This window comes from Pangasianodon hypophthalmus, chromosome 24 (assembly GCF_027358585.1).
Source record: "Pangasianodon hypophthalmus isolate fPanHyp1 chromosome 24, fPanHyp1.pri, whole genome shotgun sequence".
In the NCBI taxonomy this organism is placed as follows: Eukaryota; Metazoa; Chordata; class Actinopteri; order Siluriformes; family Pangasiidae; genus Pangasianodon; species Pangasianodon hypophthalmus.
This window is the reverse complement of record NC_069733.1, coordinates 15610163-15633694: the sequence shown is the minus strand read 5'-3', so window position 1 is coordinate 15633694 and position 23532 is coordinate 15610163. Positions and strand designations below refer to the sequence as shown.

The 23532-nt window shown below is 36.7% G+C and overlaps 2 protein-coding genes across 3 annotated transcripts in view; both read right to left on the bottom strand.

Annotated features, from left to right (window-relative positions):
• Positions 1 to 15: 15 nt before the first annotated feature.
• Positions 16 to 15709, bottom strand: lrrc74b (leucine rich repeat containing 74B). Of its 2 annotated transcripts, XM_026931097.3 has the most exons (11): positions 15573 to 15709; positions 15308 to 15489; positions 14472 to 14673; positions 12408 to 12550; positions 12153 to 12285; positions 10440 to 10646; positions 6931 to 7040; positions 5264 to 5379; positions 3864 to 3942; positions 3635 to 3730; positions 16 to 1884 (listed from the first exon to the last, which is right to left on the bottom strand). In XM_026931097.3, the coding sequence occupies exons 2-11, from the start codon at positions 15461 to 15463 to the stop codon at positions 1768 to 1770; spliced, it is 1359 nt and encodes a 452-aa protein (XP_026786898.3). In that variant the 5' UTR covers positions 15464 to 15489; positions 15573 to 15709; the 3' UTR covers positions 16 to 1767. The 2 variants fall into 2 exon arrangements, with proteins under 2 accessions (XP_026786898.3, XP_034154788.2); XM_034298897.2 differs by lacking the exon at positions 3635 to 3730.
• Positions 15710 to 16822: 1113 nt separating this feature from the next.
• Positions 16823 to 23532, bottom strand: part of nos1 (nitric oxide synthase 1 (neuronal)) — a 57997-nt gene continuing 51287 nt past the window's right edge. The window contains exons 27-29 of the mRNA XM_026931613.3: positions 22501 to 22695; positions 21323 to 21441; positions 16823 to 20375 (exon numbers count right to left, since the gene is read on the bottom strand). Coding sequence (XP_026787414.3) covers positions 20360 to 20375; positions 21323 to 21441; positions 22501 to 22695 — 330 coding nt within the window. The 3' untranslated portion in view covers positions 16823 to 20359. The remainder of the gene's footprint in view (positions 20376 to 21322; positions 21442 to 22500; positions 22696 to 23532) is intronic.

The window sequence follows — 23532 nt, the reverse complement described above, 5'->3', positions numbered from 1 at the left end:
ACTAATAATTTCACACTAATAAACTCTCCTGGGGGAAGTAGCTACAAAGCTCAAATAGCAAAATGACATAAATTCATAAATGTACACATAAAAGTCAACAAAAAAAAACTCTTACAAAATTAACTTCGTGAACTTTGAATTTGAATTTTGTGGGTTTTAGACACTTCACATGTTATACTTTTACAGTTTTTACATGTAGTAGACTTCTGCCATGTACGCCATGTGTTTTTATTTTCATATATAATTTTTGCATGTTCATTTATTTTCATTCATTTCATTCTTTACATATAGTGCATATGATTTCATTTTTTAGAAACGATTTTCTCACACGATTCATTCATTTTCACGTGTGATCCCATATTATTCATATGCACTTGACTTGAGTTTCACGTGCAGTTTCAGGACATATCATGTTATAACGCATCTTCACACTTTATTCACATACTCACTATGATCACACATCAAATGTATATGATTTTTCCACAAGGGTAGCTAGTTTTCCCTTCCTTCTTGTGCAGCTGAACTGTTTTAAATTATTTATTCTTACATAAACACGTAAAATAAAATTTAAAAAATCATCAAAGTCATTAATCTAGCTTATATAGAAGTCATGGGATGTAATGACAACTTGCCTGTGAAGGCCTTGTTTAGAATGTATTCTTCTAAAAATCCTAAAAACTAAAGTGTCATCATGAAAATAGTTCATGCAGGAACTACAGGTTAAATGAAATGGCTTCAAATCATGAGCTGAAATAATGTGACGAGTGACAATTTTTCAATGTTAAAAACATTTATTTCCATCTAGTGGTTATTATTTAAATTACAGAAGCAGAAGAACTTCTAGCATTTTTGGTTTGTTCACATTTCTTAGCACTTTTCATACAGCACTTCACCTATAGGTGGGTCATGATGTATTAAAGTATGCAAATATATAGACAGAATCACTGCCTAAGTGAATAAGCTCTGCATAAGTGGTATGGAAAATGGATAGATGGATGGATAATGTTAAAAAAATGTGTTTTTATGTATGTATGTATGTATGTATTTATTTATGGGGCACAAAGTACTGTAGTATTTCTACTGCATTAAGTAAAAAATAAAACTTTTAGGGGTGACATGTGGGCTGTTGTTACCACCCAAAATTGACAACAATTCCGATTTCATTTTTACTAATTAAAGAAAGACACGTAATTCTTTTTATTCATTTATTGTTACAGTTATGGAATGTCTGTGAAACAACTTTTCAGCTGTAAACAGTCTTCCCATACAACCATTTTTTCCCCATTAAATGCATTTACATAGCTTAATATTTATATAACATAATATTTTTTTGTTATGTCCCAATTCCAGTCCTTTCTTCTCTGTTTTTTTTTTTTTGGATCACAGTTGAACACTATAGGGACCTTATTGAACGATTTTAAATGATTTCCTCCTTTTTGTAAGCAAATGAAAGTATTTTATTCCTTGCTCAATGCCACCCAGTGCTGAAGAGGAGAAACAAGCTGAATATGTGCACGTGTTGGAAATCTACCTGAGGTTATAAACGTCATCAGCACGTGAGCTCAGTCAGGCGTGGGAACATCGCTGTGTACGACAGCTGTTCATATTACACACAGCAGGTGCTTCGCTCACTAACCCATCAGTCAGTTAAATAGTCACGAATAGATGTCCATGCTGCTCTGTTTCTTTGCATATTCATTCTGTCTTTAATACATTCAGGAGACACAGATGTAAGTGACAGATTAGAATTGACTGCTCTGGTAGAGGTCAGCTCTTTAGATTTTGGGAAGGTCTTATTTTGCCACCGTGCTTCACTTGGAAGTTTGGTAGAGTTTCTTTGATTGAGTTAAACAAGTCCTCAAACTCTTGGTCCACGCTGATGTCCTGGGGAAAGGAGTTACAAGAGCATAATGTCATAATGTACTACTACGAAAGACTGGTTCAAAACACATGAACAAGAGATTAATGCTTTAAAAATGCTATAAAATATATATATATATACAGACATATAATGTGTCTGTATGAGGAATAAAAGATGGCCGGGCATGCTGCTATAGGAAAATAATCAAAGATGGGATGATGTGATGTCACTATTAAATTAATTATTTTCATTTAAATAACCCATACAGCACGTGCCGAAGTGTTTTATTCCTCTTACACCACATAAATTTGCCCACAATTACAATATTTTATTTATTAAAGAACTTTTTATCTGTATATAGTTACATTTAATGTTGTGGACCATCCAGGAAACAACTTAGTTCCTGTTAATGCTTATGTAATAGTAGCTGTAAACAGTCATTCCTTCGATTTCTCTTGAAGTTAATAAAACAAAAAAGAAAACACAAGAAAACTGAGAAAACACATCAGTTTCACAAATCTGACTTTTTCAAAGTACTGACACTGGAGACTCCTTCCATAAATGTTAAATAAACATCTCCTTACAGAAAATGCCAGCATATAAATCAGATTCTTTTTTTTTTCTTTGTAAATTACATATTTTTAAAAATGGTTAATTATTAGATGTCGATTATTTGGAGAGTCTGTCATACAAGTTCATGAGAATGAGCTGTTACTATAGAAACGATAACGTATTATACAACAGTTAGTTCCGGTCCACTAATTTGATTGGACGAGCAGTGTTCCAAGAGTGCTTATTTAGTATAACTGCACTGGGACATTTCACTGTGTGTATCACTCCACTCGTCTGTGTTCAGCACGTAAAATTTCAATTCTAACAACAGCCTCACTGAAATGGTTACTACAGTAATGTTAGTGACATCATCAGCAGACATGGCAAATGGTACATTTTTCATGAATATAACTTCTGACTTAAAATATGAAAGCTCATCAGATGAAGATGAAAAGGAAGAATTGAAGCCAATTTCACTGGAAGCACCTTTAACAGGAATGTACACATCAATGTGAGCTAGCCAGCCAGCTAGCCAATGGGCTATAAAGTGAGCATAGCTTTTTTGGGATCTATTTCAATTAGTGGAGCAAAAATAAACAAATTATTTGCCATATTTTGTCTGAAATGTCAGTTACTTGATATTAATTTCTTAATTATGAAACTGTTATATCATGTGGTTGCAATCATGCGGTTATACTGAATATCAGCACAGTTGTGATTACCTACAGCCAAATCACAGCCATGCTGATACACAGTATAATTGCACTCTTGCTTGTGTGATATTGTTTAATTAGAACAACATTAATATAAACCTGTGATTTGCCTTCTATCCCTATTGCTTCTATCTATACAGAGCTTCTGGTTTAGAAAATTATTCAATTTTCTGACCAATTTGAATCGAGTCATCAACAGAGCTGTGGTTTAAATTACAAAACACAAGGGGGATCTGAACATCAAATAAAAACTGATTTTGTGTTATTTCATCACAAGATGTAAGAGCCAATCAGGTTCCAATATGCAAATGCAGATCATATGATAGCGGTTTAGCAGAAGAAAGCAATTTGGGTTGTTTACAGTTTGCATACTGATAGACTCTGGATTTCTTCATTTAGCAATTTATAATTCAAAATTATTCAAAATCAAGTAATTTATTATTCAATACAGAAAAAGTTTATGATTGTCTAAACTATTTTGGGCTGACTTTAAGGGAAAGTTACGTACAGAAAAGTCCAGGTACTCCATTGAAGATGAAGAGTTTCCTTCTATGGCTTTAAGTACCGCAAAACATCCGGCTGACCGAACAGGATTCCGAGCCATCTACAATGCCATGAGAATCATCGAAATATTATCGATAAAACTTTCTGTAATTAGTTTCGCTTAATATGCTATGCACTTAATATGCCAATGTTCTAGGTCAACGTCTAGAGAAACCACTTTCCTTCAGACTTACTTTAAGAATCCGAAGGTTGTTGTTTGCTTTGAGACCCACGGCTAAGTGGACTGCTCCTTCAGGAGGGATGCGGTTGATACTGTGAACAGAGGAATTATATACATAATGAATAATAGTGTTTTATAACAAGGGTCAAATGTAACAAAATAAATTCGCCTTTTCACTACTGAGTCGATGTGTACAGCTTTGAAATGATGCTGATTCTTTCACTGCAAGAATCCATCAAATCATGTCAAGACCCGCTTTCTGAGCTGTGCCTGAGGCAAAACATACATGACCTTTGTTTTAAGACACGACTGATAAATATCAGAAGTCAAATCAAGCTTGCTTTGTCTTCTCTCACTATATACAGTATAAAAGATACTGGCCAGTCTGTTATGCGAAGTGCTGAAGAGATCTTGTAGGTGAGTTGATGATTGGGATACAAATTAGCACTTTTGTAATCATTTTTAATATTGAATCTAAGAAAAAAAATTTAACTATTCCTAAAAATAGTAATTAAAACTAAAAGTTGGGAGTAAAAATGTACTAACGATGGACTGTATTAAAATCCTTACATTAAGTTTACAGGTGATTCCGTGATTTGGGTGCTATTTAGCTCTTGTAACACCTTTTCAACATTAAATTTAAGAAAACATGCAGATAAATGTGTTAACCCATCTCAGTCAACATTATTATATTTTTCTACAAGGGTTTTTGCTGGCAATGGCTGCATTTTCTCATAAATGAGTAACAGGGCTGAAAGTAACAGGGTTGAGGGGATTTTTTTTAGCACAGAATTAGCAATTACATTGCAATTTTATATAAATTATAATTTACTTTCAATCCATAATTTGTGTAACAAGATGACATCAGTCAATATCTCAATATCACTAAAAATTAATAAAAAGAATGAGAGAACTCAATTTTCTTCTTCCCATGATCTTCAGGAAATTTGGATGTTGCAGCTTACTGTTGAACATGTGATTTGTGGAATATTTCAAATATTTGATAGGGGTGAATGTGTTCAGGTAACAATGCTGAGTGAATATTAAATAAACGTACAATTTTTCATGAAAGGATGACTCAAGGAAAAGGATGTTTCCTGCATGAGGTGTTAAACACATTTACACAAAAATCTTTTCTTGTGAAGTGTTTTAATGATTATATTTTAAGGTAAAGTGTACTTAGAGTGGGCTTTAAGAATCAAAAATACTGTTTTCTAAGTTCAGTAAAGGTTTTTTATTAATGATTTAAGTTTTTTATTGTATTTACCTTTACTTCACATACATATTTGAAACAACAATGCGACACAAATGGCTTGCTAATCATGGTATCACCCTTGTAATCTTGTTCCAATCATGAAATGTTACTGTAGCTGTGACAACCAAACGGATAAAGGAAATGATAATATAATATACCTGATATTCAGTTCCTCCAGCGTGTTATTGTCTTTAAGCACCTCACCCAGAGCCACTGCTCCCTCTTTGCCCAATCCGTTGTAAGATAAGTCCACAGTTTGCAAGAATATGTTAGCCTTTCAACAGTGAGGAAGTCATTGTGAGTGGATTATATTGATTATTGATCATTTCATCAGGGAGTGTAAATAAGTCAAAACTCTAACCAGGACCCGCTGAGACAGTGTCACACGTCGGATTGCTAACAAAATATCTTAAAGTATAAATGCGTTAAAATAAACTGCAAAATACTGCAAACTGTATAAAAAATATTTTGTACTGTAAAGACACAGAAATGCATTTTGTAAGGAAATCATGAGATCAGTGGTGCTAATTCACCTTATATAGCTAGTTTTCTGGTTGGTGTTAGCAAACAAAAGCGCTAAGTATCCTTCAGAAACCAAACTGGGGGACTGCGCTAAATTGTGAAAGCTCAATCAATTATATTATCCCTTTGGTTTCTAAAATGTTACTGTACTATAAATGTTAACCTGATGTTATGTTTTACTCCTGTTTGTTGGTAAGAGTTTAACAATGTGGCAGGATCATAGCAACCTCACCTGCTAGCTAGCATCCAACTCACTGACTAGCAAAAATAGAATACTTAATAAAGGACATTATTGATCATGTGAAAATTTTTTAACATTTAAAAAATATCTATTATACCACAGCACTGTTCTGATTTCTATACACACGTATAACAGCTTACAGAGGGACTTGTATGGTGGACACTACATATAAATGGATTTAAAAATGTATGTAATTGCTGATGTGATGTTTTCTATAAGATGTTTATGTAGCATTTTTGGAAGGAATCTCCAGTGTCAGCATTTTGTATTAGTAGGAGGTAAACTAAAAGTATGTAGACACCTGATCATCACATCCATATGTGCTTGCTGAACATCTCATTCCTGATTTATTCCCCCTTTGCTGTTATAATAAGCTCCACTCTTCTGGGAAGGCTTTCCACTAGACTTTGGATCATGGCTATGAGGATTTGTGCTCATTCAGCAACAAGAGCATTAGTGAGGTCAGGTACTGACATTGAGGCGAGGAGGCCTGGGGTGCAGCTGGCTTTCCAGTTCACCCCAAAGGCATTCAGTGGGTAGTCCACTTTAATTCTTGCACTCCAACCTTGGCAAACCATGTCTTCATGGAGCTCGCTTGGTGCACAGGGGCATTGTCATGCTGTAACAGATTTGGGCCCTTTGGTTCCAGTGAAGGGAAATTGACAAAGACATTCTATGTGGGTGTAATGATCAGGTGTCCACAAACTTTTGGCCATGTAGTGTATATGCACATATACATAAGTATATATGTATGCAATGCTTTAATAAATATGAAATAGTAATCTTAGGCAAATTGCTGTGGTATAAGAGGAATAAAATAAAACACTTTCAGACATGCTGTTGTAGGAAAACAGTTAACGTTGGCATGGTAACAGTAACTCCACAGTATTACAGCAGAATATTTGCTATGACTATCAAATAGACACTTTTTTGAACACCACTGTTTGTGCTCTATGAAGAGCACTTCAGGATTAAGGTATTCAAAGTTTAATCATGGTTGTTGGGTTGATAAATATCTCAGTGGGCTCCTGTGGAGCATGAAAGAAACGTTATCATGTTTACCCCAAGGCCTTTAGCTAAAGCGATGGCCCCTTTTCCACGAATGCCGTTCCAGGCCAGACTGACTGACTTCATTCCCGTGTTCTCAGCTACAGCAGCACCCAGAATTTCCCCTAAGGGCCAGGGAGAGAGAAGAGAGCAAGAAAAAGAGAGAGAAAACGAACTCACACAGATGCTATTGAAGTGTGTGCGCTTCAGAATGTGATTATCTGAACCTTCCCAGGTGACAAAATTTTCGGGCATTTTCAGGACATCGCCTGAACATCCTCAAAAATTAAGAGCTTTGTTACATTTACCTCAAGATGTTCCAACATCATCTCCCTGATATTATCGAAATGTTTACAGAACGTAAGACCAACACTAGACCTAATATGAAGTTAGTGAAATTTCCTTCTGATGTTTTCTACACTAAGTTATCCAGCAGACCAAATCCAAACATGTACTATCATTAGTTTAGATTGTAATGTTTACATGTTTCAGAACCTCTATGAATCATACAATTTTAAACATATTAGGAAGAAAAATGCAATATTGCCATTCAGTGGATTTCATTAGACTGTTTATTTTGGGTTCCTGTTTAATTTTTTTTTCCAAGGCCAAAGGTTTGCTTGGAACAGCTTCAGGATAATCGTGTTATCCTGGTCATGGTGTCATGGTGGATCCGGAGCCTATCCCAGAAACATTGGACATGAAGTGAAAATACACCCTGGGTGGGACATAAGCCCATTTATCCACTTATTCCCAATTTGTTTGCATTTAGGGCAATTTAATGTAGTCATTACACCCAACTGCATGTTTTTGAGAGGTGGGAGGAAACCAGAGAACCCAGATACATGCTCAGAAACTACACACAGACAGTAACCCAGCTCAGGATTGAACCATGTTACAGCCAGCAGAAGGCTCTACAAATTGCAGCTCTTCAAAGACATTACATTTAATTTATGGCATTTGGCAGACACCCTTATCCAGAGTGACTTACAATTATCTCATTTATACAACTGAGCAGTGGAGGGTTAAGGGCCTTGCTTAAGGGTCCAGCACTGGCAGCTTGGCAGTGCTGGGATTTGAACTTATGACCGTCCAATCAGAAGTCTAACGTCTTAAGCACTGAGCTACCACTTCCCCAAAAGATAAAAAAAGGCAGAAATTAAACAAGAAAAAATATATAATGTTTGTCACAGCGGTAGGAAGCTAAACATACGTTTCAGTATATTTGTATGATAGCTTTAGAAAGATACAGATATTGCCATATGTATGATAAAGTGAGAGGTGCCAGTTGGATGTGTTATGACTGTATGATTCATAGCTCTCTCGTGGAATATTTTTCTTTTTGAATTATACGGATCACAAAACACTCTTGTCATTCAGTGTCTCATAGCCAAAAGGCTTATATCCACAATCCTCCCACCTGACACACTTCTACGGCTAGTCTACAGTCTACAGACTGGTTAAATCACTGCTTATATCATTCCATACTGTTGTACAGTTTCTGGGTTTCATTGAAAGAAAACACCAGTGTTCCTCAATTCTCAGAAACCCGGCAACAACTCCAATAACACCAAAAATCCAAAGGATCCACAAACAAAACCTGTTTCTCGCTTAATTTTCCAGGTGGTAGTATTGCCAGGACAAACAGACCTGCCTTTTAAGAAAGAGAAGCAGACTGCAAATACGAGTCCGATTTTTTTTCTCTGCCAAATCAAATAACTACAGAGGTGTGACGCTGAGGGATTTACCTGCCCTCTGTCTTTGCTTTGTGTAAAGGGTATGAGGATGTCTGTGGCTCGTCTCAATTAAACAGCACAACTGAACCAATTCTAAATGTCATTGTGGACTTGTCAAGACCATCTATTTTCACATGATTTATCTTCTCATCCTGAGACTGCACACCCCCAGGCCAATCATCTGGAGGCTGACTGACACTGTGTAAGCAGTCTAACAATATGATTTCTCTGAAATTGTTAAACAACAAGGATTTAAAGTTTTTAGTGTTACATAATGCTAGTGACTAGCCCTACAATGGTTCTATTTAACACACCTCAGTCCAGATGAGAGTTTAACTGACATTTGAGGTGGTGTAAGATGCAATACTATGAGTACTTGATGTCTATACTCATTTAGATGATTTATGACTGAAGGCACTGTATTGACTTTAGCTTGAGGATGGAACATGTAACACAGATTTGCTTTTGGAAACTGAACTGTCACTCATTTACCTTCAGCAATTAATCTTCAAGGTCTGAATGTCTGGTAACAGATGGTATTCCACTAACACTACACCGGATAAGAAGAAGCCTTTAAAATGGAAATACACTGAATTTCTCATTTTGCTCCAAACACCACCTGTAGCTTGCTAAACTGTGCATAAAAACACTTAAACTAATACGAAAAGGAGTTTATTTTGCATTTACACAGTTTTGCCTTAAAGGAAGCTCTTGTAACTCAAACATGGACCAGTTCACGAACCTTTGATACCAACCATTTCAGATTTTCTATAAAATAAACCTTATTATATCACAGTTCTGATGAATTTTCAACTCTGATTGGTCAGAAGGCATTGATTAATTCTTTATAACAGCAGCTCTGACTGTAGTTCCAGCTATTATTCAAATAATTTAAATTTAAGTTTGATTTAAGATTTAGGTTTAAATTAATGCACTTGTTCTAATGCAGTATTGTTTCTATAGTAACTGGGGCTTACACAGGGATTTGTAAGGCAGACACTCCACTTAAACGAACAAAAATACTGTATTCGTTGCTAAGTTCCTATGAGGAAGCATTTATTTAACATTTATGGAAGGAATCTCCAGCGTCAGCGATTTATAACAATCAGCGGTAAAGCTGTAACTTAAGGGGACTTTGCAGTTTGTGCAAAAAAAGCAAAAGCTGTATTGTTTTTCTTTATGAGAGCGAAAAATATGATGGAACAATATGTTATAGATATACGTTAGCTGCTATAACGTAAGTAATAACAGGATCTAATACTGAAAATGTATGACATTTATTTATTATTATTTCTTTCTTTCTTAATAAATAAAATATTGTGATTGCTGGCTGTGGCAATTGCTGTGATAAAAGAGGAATAAATCACTTTGTGACATGCTGTGATAGGAAAATAATCAGCTCCGGGGTGGTAAGAGTAACTGGCCTGTTGTTGATCATTGTCCTACAACAGCCTGCCCTGAAGTGTTTTATTCCTTAGTAACCTTGTTAAATATGAGTAGCATTCATTTAAAGGTGGAGTAGATGGAATTTCAGGCCTCAATTTATGATTTCTGACCCTGAATTATCTCCACACTTAGCCAAAGCAGAGTTTTATCTTTTTTCCTAATGGGCACTTCATGAGGCAAGAAGAGATTGGTTAGGGAGAGGCTTCAATACGTCCCTAGAAAACTCTCAAAGTGACAAACCACTACATTTACTATAATAATAGCACAACTGACTAGGCCTGTGAATGACTCAAAAATCAGCCTCTCATCATTAGCTTTCATCTCTCTTCCCTCAGGCTGTACCTCCTGCTTCACCCAGCTGGTTGTGGCTCAGGTCCAGATGCTGCAGGTGCTGGTTTTTGGTCAGCGCTGGAGCCAGGTGTTTAGCCGCTCGCTCATCCAGATGGTTCCCAGAAAGGTTAAGGGAGATGAGAGAGGTGTTCTCTAGCAGCATGCTGGCCAGAGCCTTCATCCCACACTCACCGAGCCTGTTCTCTGAAAGATCTATTTCTGCAAGAAGGCCAGCAACACATGCTTTTATCGGAGTGTTTACACACAGTTTCAGACATTTTCATATGATGCTTTCTTAAAGAAATGGTGAAAGAAATATCAAATATAGTTAACAAGCCATGTTCTGTGTCTGAAGTCAAACAAAAAAGGCTAACAAATAATGGACATATTGCTAACAAATAATGGACATCGCTGAAAAATTTCAGTATATATCATCTTCAAACTGCATCCACTTCTTCACTGATGTCAAACACACAAACATACACACACATACACACTTGCTGATGTGGTTTAGGACACAGTATAACTTACTGTCATCTAGAAACAAAACCTCAGGTTGTAGCTGAATGGTGTAACTTTATGGGGGTCGCCATTTTGGACAGGAAGATGAGCGAGGGAAAGTTAAAATGATGTGAAACTAAAAATGACAAGCATGACCTGTTATTTTACAAAATATTTTATCCAAAATGGGATTATGTAACATGTGTATAGATGCACCAGGATGCAAGCGTGTAAAATCTGTGTTTTACAGATTTGGGGAATTCCAACAATCATAGTTGTCATAATTCCAAGCAGGGGTCAGAGAACTGGCAAACAACAGCAAACTAAAATATGGGGCGCGTTTTAGAAGCAAGGAAACAGGGAACAGAAGCTCAGAAACAAAAGCTCAGAAATGTGTATACAATGAAAGAGACTTTGCGATGAGACCAAGGAACATGAGGGTATATAAAGACAAACTAATCAAGGACTAAACTCAGAACAGGTGCACACATTAGGTATTAGTCCAGTGATGGGACAAAGGCGGAGTCAGGACCAAAACACAAGCACATGGCAATAAAAAAAAAAAAAACAAGAGCGCATGGAATCAACTCAAAACAACTACACTATGAGCTGAGACAGGAAATTCATAATAGATTATGTGCATTTGAAGAAATTTAATGAAGATTTGGGAATTGGGAAGAATCAGGTGAGACAGATTTCTATTACTTGTTAGCTACATTAGCATTAAACTAAATAAAAAAGCAAACATTGACACTAAACAAATCCTAAAACAAAATGAACCACATTTGTAGTACGTTTAAAATTCTGTGGGAAAATAGTATAAAAAATAGTATATGAAGATTTTATGATATTCATACTTGTAAAATGCAGTAAAATGCAGTTTAATATTGCTAAATAAAAAAAAATAAATAGACTAAAAGTTTAAACTTACACTCATGTAGTACTGCTTAATGTAAGAAGTTAGCCAACCATCTTTATTCTCTTCATCTTTATTCAAATAACAACAGTATTTTTATATCCGTAAGATCACATCTCCTGACCTACTGAGCAGGTAATAAGAAGCCAAAAAAGCAGCTGGACAAATTTCCATCTAACTGCTAAAGATATATATTGACTTTTAACAAATTTGAACAAAGCCAGTAAGGTGTGTGTGTCGTGTGTAGACAGGGTTGACACGTGCTTTGTGTGTGTGAAAGAAGAAGTTCGTGAAAGACAGAAAAGCACCTGTGATGTAAAGGTTCTCCTTCAGCATGTCAGCTATGGCGGCTCCACCTTCTCCCTCCATTCCATTATCTCGCAGATTCAGCTTCAGAATGGAGGTGTTGGTTACCAAGGGAACCGCCAGGGCTTTGCTACCCTACAGAGTGCACTTTATTATTTATTCTCTGCTTCAGTCGTATGAATTGTGGGGAGTCATAATTCATATTTTATCTGCTTTATCTGCAATTTCTATACTGTTATCTAGAATTTCGGGGTCACCTGAGGGCCGAGTCCGTGATGCATCATGCTCAGTTCTGTGCTGTTCATGTTCCTGAGGAAGTAGGACACTGGAACCACATTGAACATCTTACACATCTCTCGGTAACGCGTCTCGCCTGTGGGGTCATACCTTCTTGGCTCATCTGCAAAGTATTCATGATGTGACATTTCTTTATTTTAATTTAAATTGTCAGTTCTGAAAGGAACAAAACAACTGGATGTTGATGATGATGGTGATGATGATGATGATGTTGGTGATGATGATAATCAGTGTGGCTTTGTTATGTAAGGAATAACACATGATAGGCCATGCAGTTACTGTACATCAAAATAATAAAGGTCGGGGTGGTGTGATATGACACAACACGCAGAGGAGTGCCGCTACCGTGCTGCGTCCCACAAGTGAATTATTTTTGTATAATAACACAGTCTGGAGTGTTATACAAATGTTATGTTATCGTTCATGTTACAGCCGGAACTACAGTCCGAACCATGCTGTTATACAAAATGAATAAACACCTTCTGACCAATCAGAATGGGGAATTCAACCACACTGTGGTATAATTCTGCCTTTAAGTCCTTCTCGGAAGTTTGTACGTACGAGTTCAGAGGTGGGGATTACAACATGTTGTGTGTTCAAATGGCTTTGGTCGGAAAAATGGATGGCATGAGAAAAACGCTTGTTTTATTTATTTATTTTTTTGTATCATCAACGGCAAAATGCCTTACTGAAAGAAAATAAAGAACTGAACAGTTAACATGCATAATTCCCATTTAAATCTTACCATTTGCTCTAGACGTCACATTTATATTGGAACTTTTTGTTATTTGTCACGCCCCCAACTTGGAAAGTCGGGGCTCATAAAAAAATACAAATTCCTAAGTTATAATTACGACATTGTAGTGGCATTCATGTGCTTCCACCTCGTAATTACAATATTTCTGACAGAACTGGAAGGCAGCATAAGTAACAATGCAGGCATCCAGAATCCATGTTTGCACTTAGCAGCAGACATTGCTAGTTTGTATTTTGTTTATTCAACGCTGTATGCTAGCCTTTGGACTTTGTATAGCATAGCATGACACTAGCATTTGTTCTCTGTTGATTTATACTCTTAAACTTTGTACCTTTGCAAACTGCAAATGCTAACTCTGCTAAATTATGTATGCATATAAGCTACATTCTTGCCAGTACATAGGCTAACATTTTGCTAGTTTCTTTGGATATATAGCTATAGTTGAACTATAAAATAATTATCCCCTTATATCCATCTGGACACTGTAGGGGTGCCATTTCTTTTGCTAGGTATGAAGAAATGATAAAATATTATAGTTTCCATTTGTTTTTTTGTTTGGAACAGCACAACTTTTGTTTTGTATATTGTTTTGTCATTGCTCATTGTGGCACTAAGCCTCTTTTTCTATATTCTTCAACACATTCGCAACAAAACCACAAATCTGGTCTCTCTGATTTGTATTTGATATTTGATTTGTATTTAAACCCTCGATTCTCACTGGCACAATGAGCCTGATGTTAACTGTTTGTTAGAGATAAAAAAGAAAGGGTTGTAACGCTTCTTGTCCAAATGAAATATTTGTCGTTGGCAAATCACATCTGACGGCGCACTGTTGTTCGTCATTAAGACGCCAAATTATGATAAATGAGAGAAAATTCCCAAGGCGTTCAATAAGCCATGCAGAGGCGCAATGCATTAATACAGCAGATGGTCATCTCTAATAAGCTGAATAAACAGCCAGAGAGAGAGCTAGAGAGAGAATACATGCTACCGAGAGGGTTAAAACAGATTTATGTAGATGTAGGAGACTGCGTAGGTGTCTCTGTATCTTCAGAACGAGCAGGTGAGAAATCGAGAGAGAGAGGGAAAGAGATTCTGTCTGAAATCAAAAGTATGACTCATGACTGTTAGGCCGCTTTATTTCCCTGTGGAGCACCAACCACACACTCTCTGGCCCTTAGCTTTCTGACACCATCTATCATAACATAAATCGCCCACGCTCTCGCTCTCACTTTTTCACTTTTAATAAGAACTCCTGCTACATAACCTTCAGGCTCCAGCTCTGTGTCATAGTCTTCATCCACGGCGAAACATGCTCCAGCTCCCTCCTGTCCGTCAACCGCTTCACTGCTCCGACCGCCTTCCTCCTCCTCCTCCTCCTCGTCATTTTCATCAGCACCACCATCGTCTTCAGATTTCTCCCCTGCGCTCAGCTCTCTCTGGCTGCAGCCACTTGCTCGAAAGACGGTCTGAGACACACACACGTTTCTTTCATTTCTATTAGTTTTGTGATTTGTCTTCGCATTATTTAGTTATGGTCTGCTTCACCAGAATTGATCCAAAATTGATACAGAACTGATACAAAACCTCATTTTTATTCCCTCTCAATTCTTATTCAGACTTCATGAAATGAAACTTGATGAGATTTTATGCTCTTGTATCTTTGGGATGGATTGTATATGATGATACATAATACTGTATATGACATGATAATCTCACAATTTATTTATTTTAACGTGTTAATTTTTTGCATGTAGGGCATTTTTTTTAATAAGGGTTCTTGATGTCATCTCAGAGAGTTTTCTTCTTTGCCACTGTTGTGTCTGGCCTGCTCCTTAGAGATTCAGGACTAAATCTGAATTTCAATTAACTTTTTTTGTATAGTGCTAACTATTCTTCCTACTTATAGACATTGTCCCAAAGCAGCTTTACAGATGCTGTAAATTTAGACATATTTTGAAAAACATCTACATTTACAAATTTAGATGTAGCTTTCGATCCCTAAGGAGCGAGCCAGAGGCAATGTAAAATCTCAGCAAGAAGTGAGGCTGGGTTTTGATCTGACAACCTTCTTGCTGCTGCTGCTTTCGATGCTGCACTCACCTGGCTGTCCACGCTGCCACGGCTATAGATGTTGCGAGGTCGGCTTGGCGGCCTGCTCCGGATCCCTCCTAACATCTCCTCCTCACGACCTTCATCACCGTCATCCTCACGCACTGAGGGCAACAGGGTCTCTCTCGCTACCTTTTTACCCACCATCTCTGAGTCTGTGTGCAGGCTTATCACTGTGTAGTATAAATCAACTCATACTGCACATATCAACTCATATACATATAGTAGGTTTAACACTTTCACAGAATTGTCATACCTTCAACCAAAAAGATTTGAAGCTTCCAAACAGTGTGTATTTCAGGACCACTGTGTAAATAAATCAGTGCAGTGCTACCACGGTGACACACACACACACACACACACACACACACATACTCTGACTAAGTGCACAGCTTCAGCTCTGAACTTTACACCACATGCTCCAATCAGCAGGGGGTCTGAACAGATGGGGGCGGGGCTTGTGTTCAGCTGGGTTCACTTTGTTGACAGGTTGCCATGGTGCTGATCCTCCACTCAGGTCTCACTTTCTCATGTTTGTGACTGAGAACAATTGATATGAAACGCATATGAAAGACGCATGTGATTTTTATGGAACCAACTAAAACGCAAAGAACTATTACAGAAAGATACAGTTCCCTCCAGAATTATTGACACTGTTTATTTAAAAAAATGAGTAAAAAAATATATATATAAAAAAATCTCCACATCATAATTCAAATTTTCCACTCAAACAATAGAAATTGTTTATCTTTGTTATCGACACTCACATTGAATATAAACTGCAAACAAATTGTCATTCTGTGAATAACTATCCGAGTTTATGGTAGCGTTTGCAACTCTAGCTAACCAAGATCCCATTGCTCATACCCAAACAATATGGCGGATTTCCCTCACTGTGATGTGATGTTTTCAAGCCCTTACATTCAAAAATATCCCTTATATAAGGAATACTTGGTAATTTTTCAGTATTTTCCTTTAACAGCACATCCCGATGTGTTATTCCTCTTATACCACAGCAATTTGTGTATGATTGCAATTTTTAAATATATTAAAGAGCCCCATGCTTTTTTTTTTTTAAATCCATTTATAGCTCCAGTTATCCCTTATGTTACAGCAGCTTTAAACAGTTGTTCCCTCTTCAGCTTCTCTTTCTTTCTCTGTCTTTAAGTTAATAAGTCAAAACTGGAGATACTGGAGACTCCTTCCTTACGTCATAAACAAACTCCATCATTTATTATACGATGATACATCTTTGTTCAATAACAAACAAACACCTTAAATTAGTAGCTTTAGACTGTGTGGAGTGTCGACCATACAAGTCAAGTGTGTAAGTTATTACTATAGAAATAATAACGTATTAGTACAAGCACATTAATAAAAACCTGTGATTTTCCTTGCAGTTGGAACTAAAGCCAGAGCTGCTGTACTAGAAAACTAATCAACACCTTCTGACTAATCAGAATTGAGAATTTAACAAAGCAATAATAAAAGACATGGCACTGCAACTCATGACATATAAATGTTATTTTATTATTAAGTAGATGCAAAGTATTCTGGAATATGCAATAAAGAAAATGCGTTAAAATGACAAACGCTTCAAGGTTCAGGTGTTGCACGATTTGCAGGTTCACAGCAGTGACTGGAGTTCTTTTTTTTTTTTTTCTTTTAGCAGCAGCGAAAAAAAGAAAACAAAGAAATAGTCCCTCAAGCTTTTTTCTGTCACAATAGTTGATTAGACACAGTGCTGAATAAGAGGAACAGGACACAGTGGAGTCATGCATTTGCTTCAAATTCTCCAAAAGCAAAGGAAAATTTAGGGACTAGACATCAGAACTATATTTCCCCCATCTTATTTCTAAACGAGCAACATTTGAACAAACCAAAACCCAAAAACAGAACCCATAATCAAAATACATTCTTAAAAAATTCCCATACAGGTCAAATATATTGACATAGCCTCAAAACATGTATATATAACTAGTGAATATGCACTTTTTATATCACAGAATGGATACTGATTGAAGGATGGAAACTATCATTTGCAAAACAGCAATGACAAACAGATGCTCTTAATGAAACAAAAGGAGTTCAGAGAATTGGGTGAAATTAGACTGGATTCAAGGATTTATGAAGATACAAAATAAAGCATGTCAAAGAAATATACGGCAAAAATATCACAATACTTGAAGGACTTTCATGATACAAGATCTTTTATTTTGCTCTGTGTCACTAATTGTGTCACATAAAAAACCCAAAAATATATGTTAGATTTTTTTTAACCATTTAGAAGTATGTAACTGAATGAGAGAAAAAAAAAAAGCAATAATAAAAAAAAATCCAATATCTTGTTATTTTGAGTAATAATGAAGATCAGGGCTGAAGCTAAAATATTCTTGACGCAATTGGGCACGCAGGCTTCATTTTATTAAGAGTGTCTGTGCATCTAAAAAGCAGAACTGCCAAAAACAAATGAGAGAAAATTAGGTACAAATAAAAACACAAACAACCTAAAAAGATATCAGTAAAGGAGAAAAAGATGGATTTTTTGCACTTTAGAGAAATGATAAATGTCTCAGTTATTGACCAAGCCATTATAGCGACTGTGTGATGGTCTGGTTGTGTGACATTAACCGAATTTCCCTCGGGGAAACTCCGGTCTCTATATAACTTTGGAAAAATAATCTCCAGAACTTCATTATGTCATAAGAGTGTAGGGAAGAGCCTTCAATATGTCTCAGAGCCCTTGGAGGAAAAGATCTAGTTATGTAATTGGTGTTGATTCCTTAATGGATTCCATGGCAGAAAAAAATACAATTATGAATGTGTTGCCTTCACACATCACACACTTTTAATAAACCTTTTTAAGAGAATCACAATTCAGTTATACACTTTCTTTCTAGATTTCTAAATCTTTTGCAGCTCTCAAATTGACATTAGCACTGACGTGTTATATTTACATTTTCTGCAACATGGTACTTAAGTGTACATAGGGATAAATAACACTTGCATAGGGTCTTCGTGACGGCTGACATAAAACTACTTAAGCATTTATGAAGGCTTATTCCAACATCTGTCACAAAGACTGCTTTTGTCCTTTTTCGTTGTCAAATTGACATAACACCTTAGTCAAGTGACCGAAGTTGTGTTATAACACTTCCTGATCTGATTTAAGTTACAATGAGTAATGACTTTGTAGCTCACTTTAATTCTGGTACATAGGAGTCATATGATGATGATGATGATGATGATGATGATGATGGCATCAAAAACAAATTCATACTGATTTGGCGAAAGAAAAAATCTTCACAAATATTCAGAAAAATCTTAGACATTGTAAAATTAAACCTCACGTAAGGGCCAGAGAAAACATACAGGACACTGTGTAGTATAAGTAAAAGTAAGTCATAAAAGCAGACATATGAAGAACTTTTTTACTTAATGGACAGATATGATATACGTAACTCAGTTATTACACTGTGGTGTATGAAGCTCTGCTACATAACTGTGTTATAAGCAGGTTTTCATGCCTTAACACTGACCTACAGCCTACAGTCAGCTGACATTATGTTCTACGTAGGGAATAAAACATGGCAGGGTGTGCTGCTCCCACTTCCTTTCATACCTCTCCATCACTCATTATTTATCCTCTAACAGTATGTCCTGAAGTGTTTTATTCCTCTTATACCACAGCAGGTAAGCGCTGACACTGGAGACTCCTTCCACATGTTAAATAAACGACTCCTAATAGAAAACTTTACCATATCAACAATTATACATATTCGTTGTTACACTTAGATTTCTTTGTTACACTTAGATTATGTGGAGCAATACAAGTTCATGTAAATGAGCTGTTACTATAGAAACAATAACATATTAGAATGAGTGCATTAATATAAACCTTAGAGCTGCTGTTATAGAAAATAAATCAACACCTTCTGATCAATTAGAGTAAAGAATTCAATAGTGCTGTGTATAAATTGTAAATAATCCCTAGAACAACTGTACTTTTGTAAAAATCTGTTACTTGACAAAAGCAGTCTTGATGTCAAATGATGACTGTTAGAATACTTTATAAATGCATATGCAATTTTATGTCAATTGTCATAAAAAGGTTTATGTATGAGTTATGTATGGACACTATGCTTACATAAAGTATCATTTACTTTTCTTTCAGTTCTTTTTTTAAGATGGGGAGAGTGAGACAAATCTGTGGAAACACACGGACAACATGTGCAAATGTATCACAAAAGCTTTTGGCACAGCCAATGTCTGAGACGTGACAAAACTCAGAGTTGCAGAAAATGCTAGACTTCTTTATCCATTCCTTCACCTTTCTTTCACGAACGACTCAAACCAGACACGATATGATGACTCACAAAAGAGCAGGCTTTTTTTTTCTCTTTACAAAATGGTTGTGTTGCAGTCCAGTTTGGTTTAATGCACTCATTTGTGATGATGATCTAGCATCGGTGCTGAAGCTGGCACTATTTCGATCAGAAATCACAGAGCATGCATTTAAATCAGCATTGATAAAACACTGAAAATCTATCAGTGGTGTCATTTGTAGCTCCTGATCCAGACACAATATGATGTGCACAGTGACCCGTTTGCAGACTAAACTCAAAGCTAAACCATTTATTACTAACACTTAACAGCTATGTTTATACATGATAATATATCAGGACTTGACATCATGGGTCTTGGTCATGCATCCACAATAGGCAGATTGAATTTAGGTGCCTGATGTGCACAGCTTATTCATAAAGAAGAAAAAAGATACATGTACATACATGAGATAAAAAGTGCATTCTGGAAAGATTTCCAGCAAAGAAAATAAAAAAAAGTAATTAATATTATACGTGCTGATTCTGACCACACAAATGCAGTAAAAACTACCAAAGAGTGAAAACATAAGAACTGAAAAAAGACAAACTTGGCACAGTTTTCTTAAGTAGCAGTTGTTTTTTTTTTTTTTTTTTTTTTTTTGGGGGAGGGTCTCATTGTCGCTCCTGAAATCCGGAAATCCGGTAACAAAACGAGGCTTTATGAACAAAACACCCTGCAATAAACAGACAAAAGAAAAGAGGACAATTAAAACAAGGTTCATCTTCCGATGCGAGGACTTTGAAGTGACTCGTCTCACAGGAAGCATGGTGGTACACGCTAATTGGCGCATTGTGAGCGCAGCTCTCACAAAGAGTGCTGGGTGAACAGGCTCTTATCTGCACCACCACAAGCAAGAGAGAGCTGCCGTAAAGGAGCCACTCGCTCAGCACTAATCCTGTTACAGCACTGTTCTACTCGACAGCGCTGTTCTCCATCACTGTTTCTATAGTTACGGCTAACACGTTGGCTCCAGAGGTAGCTGTGCTAATGTCAAGAGCGCAAACGCTCCTACTGGAAACACATCCCCCCCAACCACCACCACCCCAAAAAAAAACCAAACAAAAAAGAAGGACCTGGTTCTAACAGAGTGACAAAATATATACTCTGCAGATATCAGTAGGAATCCATGGAAAATGCTAGTCATGTAAAAAACTGTTGCTAGGCAACTGGAAAATTGGCACTAAGCATAAGCTAGCTTTTGAATAGGCTAGCTAATTCGTAATTCAGTTTAGTAAGATAATGATTTGAGCTAGCATGTAACTGTTAACTTTTCTTTATGGGCAAATTTCTCGGGAATATAATCCTTTCTCTCGGATACGTTGGTAAAGTGCTAAGAAAATCCCACATGTAAAATTACACTGTAATTACACTTAGCTGCAACAATAACTGAACTCTCAAGTGCAATATTTCAGCCATATTAAGAAGTTTGTGCCTTATTTGATCTGTAAAAGGCACAAGCTTTCAGGACAATATATCTTAATGTTGCGTTGTGGTCTAATATGCTAGCATATACAGTCAGTTACATTAGAATCTTGTGGACAGTAAATGCAGATCTTTCAGCATCATGTGAAATAGAACAAAAAAGATATTGAACCAGACTAAAGAAAGAGAAACACGTACTCATCTGAGTCTTTCTTGCTCTCTTCGATGTACGCAATGGACTCTGACCTCAGCCGGTTCGTCACCTCGTACGTACGCAGAGTAACGCCAAAAATGTCTTCATGGTAACGATTTTCATCCTGCAGAAGATGTGCAGACAGAAAATAATGTCACACAAAAACCTTAGTGATTACACTTTCCTTACATAATAGAAAATACTTACAAAACATATTTGCTAGTTAAAAGGAGAGAGAGAGAGAGAGAGAGAGAGAGAGAGAATAAAATAAGAGACGAAATAAGACAAACAAGTTCCTAACTGGTAATTCTGCTTCTCTGATTAAACTAGGTTCACTGTTCTTCTCAGATTATACAAACAGTCCAATGTATAAAAGATTAGAAGCAGCTAATGATTCAATATGATATAATTTACAGCTGTTTTGACAAAGCATTATGTGATATAACGTGATACATTTGTGCAAACAGTTTGATTTTAATCTGAAAAAAAAAAGTGAAGAAGGATAACAATTGAGAGCAAAGAGGCCACGTCTCCTTCAGTGAGATTGAAAGGCAAAGAGGCCACGCCTCCTTCAGTGAGATTGAAAGGCAAAGAGGCCACGCCTCCTTCAAATATCAGGTAGAGAGTCCATTCCTTCCTTGGGATGGAAAAACACAAAGGCCCAACATCCTTCAGTGGAACTAATGATGTATTCGAGTTACCTCGGAAGTGGCAAGCACTAAATTATGTCATTTCCATGCATTTGAGCTACAAACATAGACACCTCCACGTCTTTTGTTAGCAACAAGCTAGCCAGCTAACTGTGATGAGCGGTGTATATTTTCCTCCTCAAAACAATGAACTGTATATGCTGAGTTCCCAAGTAGTGGGGCATTTTCTTTGTCTTTTTCAGAAGTTGGAATTTACAAGTTACAAACAGGCATAGAAGCCACACCTCCATCACTGGAACTGAATCAACGCAGCCATGTTGTAAGGACTGAGACAGAGCGGTGCATCTTTACACCCAAATGGTAAACTACTTTAATCAAACGTCAAGAAGAGGCAGAAGCCAGGTTACCACTAAGCATCTACATAACTAATTATTACATGCAGCTAGAAGCACTGCTAATACATTTAATACAATTACTCTGGAAGATGAAATTATTAGTATATAATTAAACTAGCAATTTGAAGCAGGTCTGACCCTTAGTTTGCTGATGTAGAACCCAGCATCCTCCAGAGACATGTTGCCGTGTAGTTTGATGATCTGCTGGATGGTTTTCAGCACATCTCCAGCCATGGTCACGTCCCCACACACGTAAATGTGTCCCCCTTCCTCTCTCAAACATCGATATACCGTCTCAGATAACTGCTCACGAAGGACATCCTGAACATATTTCTGAAAAAAGAAAGGAGAATGTGAAGATAGAAAGGGAGACAGATGATAATGAAACAGCAGAACGTGTCAGTGTTGGTGATAATGTCGTATACATTACAGTGAAGAGAGGAACTTTTGCATCATCAGTGTTCCCATTCAGTAGATTTATACTGTGAATGAGACACCTGTATTTTTCATTCAGTCACATTTCATGGTGTTGTTTTCTTCAAAGCTCTCAGATATTTTTCACACTATGTAAAACTTGCCTGTGTTATACGAGGACACTCTGTGTTCCAATATGAAAAGAGCTACCTGTATAGGCAGCATTTGATAAAGATGTCTCTTTTAGAACCCCTACAAGGTTTATTCTAACCAAATATGAGCAAGGTATTGTGTATCCATCTCAGTGTAGCCAATCCCATAATCCTGTTCAATGCACTAGGGGTTCGACAAACATGGCATGGCATTCCAAACTGTCACTAAAGCTGAGGAGTACGTTTACAAATGTAAATGAATTGCAGGTTTCCTAGCTTGTTAGCTTAGCTTAGCTATTGTTAGCAATAGCTGTTCTGAGGTTAAAATGAGCCAGCTAATGTAACAAGAACAAATCAATTGAACAATGTGTGAAACTGCAATACTGTACAGATTGGTTGTACAGGAAAGTGTATGGGGTAGCTTTCAGGATGGGACAAGATCTGAAAAACACTTAACCCAAACCAAAATGAGCACAATAGCAACTAGTACAGTTTGAGGACACAAGTGATCAAGTACAGTATTACACAAGTACATTATAATTTTTTAATTCAGAACTTTTTTTCTGGTACATTCTGGCTTGTTGCATGTTGGAAGATGCCTATG

Excerpts from the sequence above, each read along its gene's own strand:
- lrrc74b (XM_026931097.3), bottom strand. The coding sequence starts at position 15,463 with ATGGTGGGTAAAAAGGTAGCGAGAGAGACCCTGTTGCCCTCAGTGCGT. Across the intron at positions 12,551-14,471 it reads CACAGAGCTGGAGCCTGAAG|ATGAGCCAAGAAGGTATGAC; the intron begins GTTATGTAGCAG and ends AATACTTTGCAG. Across the intron at positions 10,647-12,152 it reads GGAGAACCTTTACATCACAG|AAATAGATCTTTCAGAGAAC; the intron begins GTGCTTTTCTGT and ends GCCTTCTTGCAG.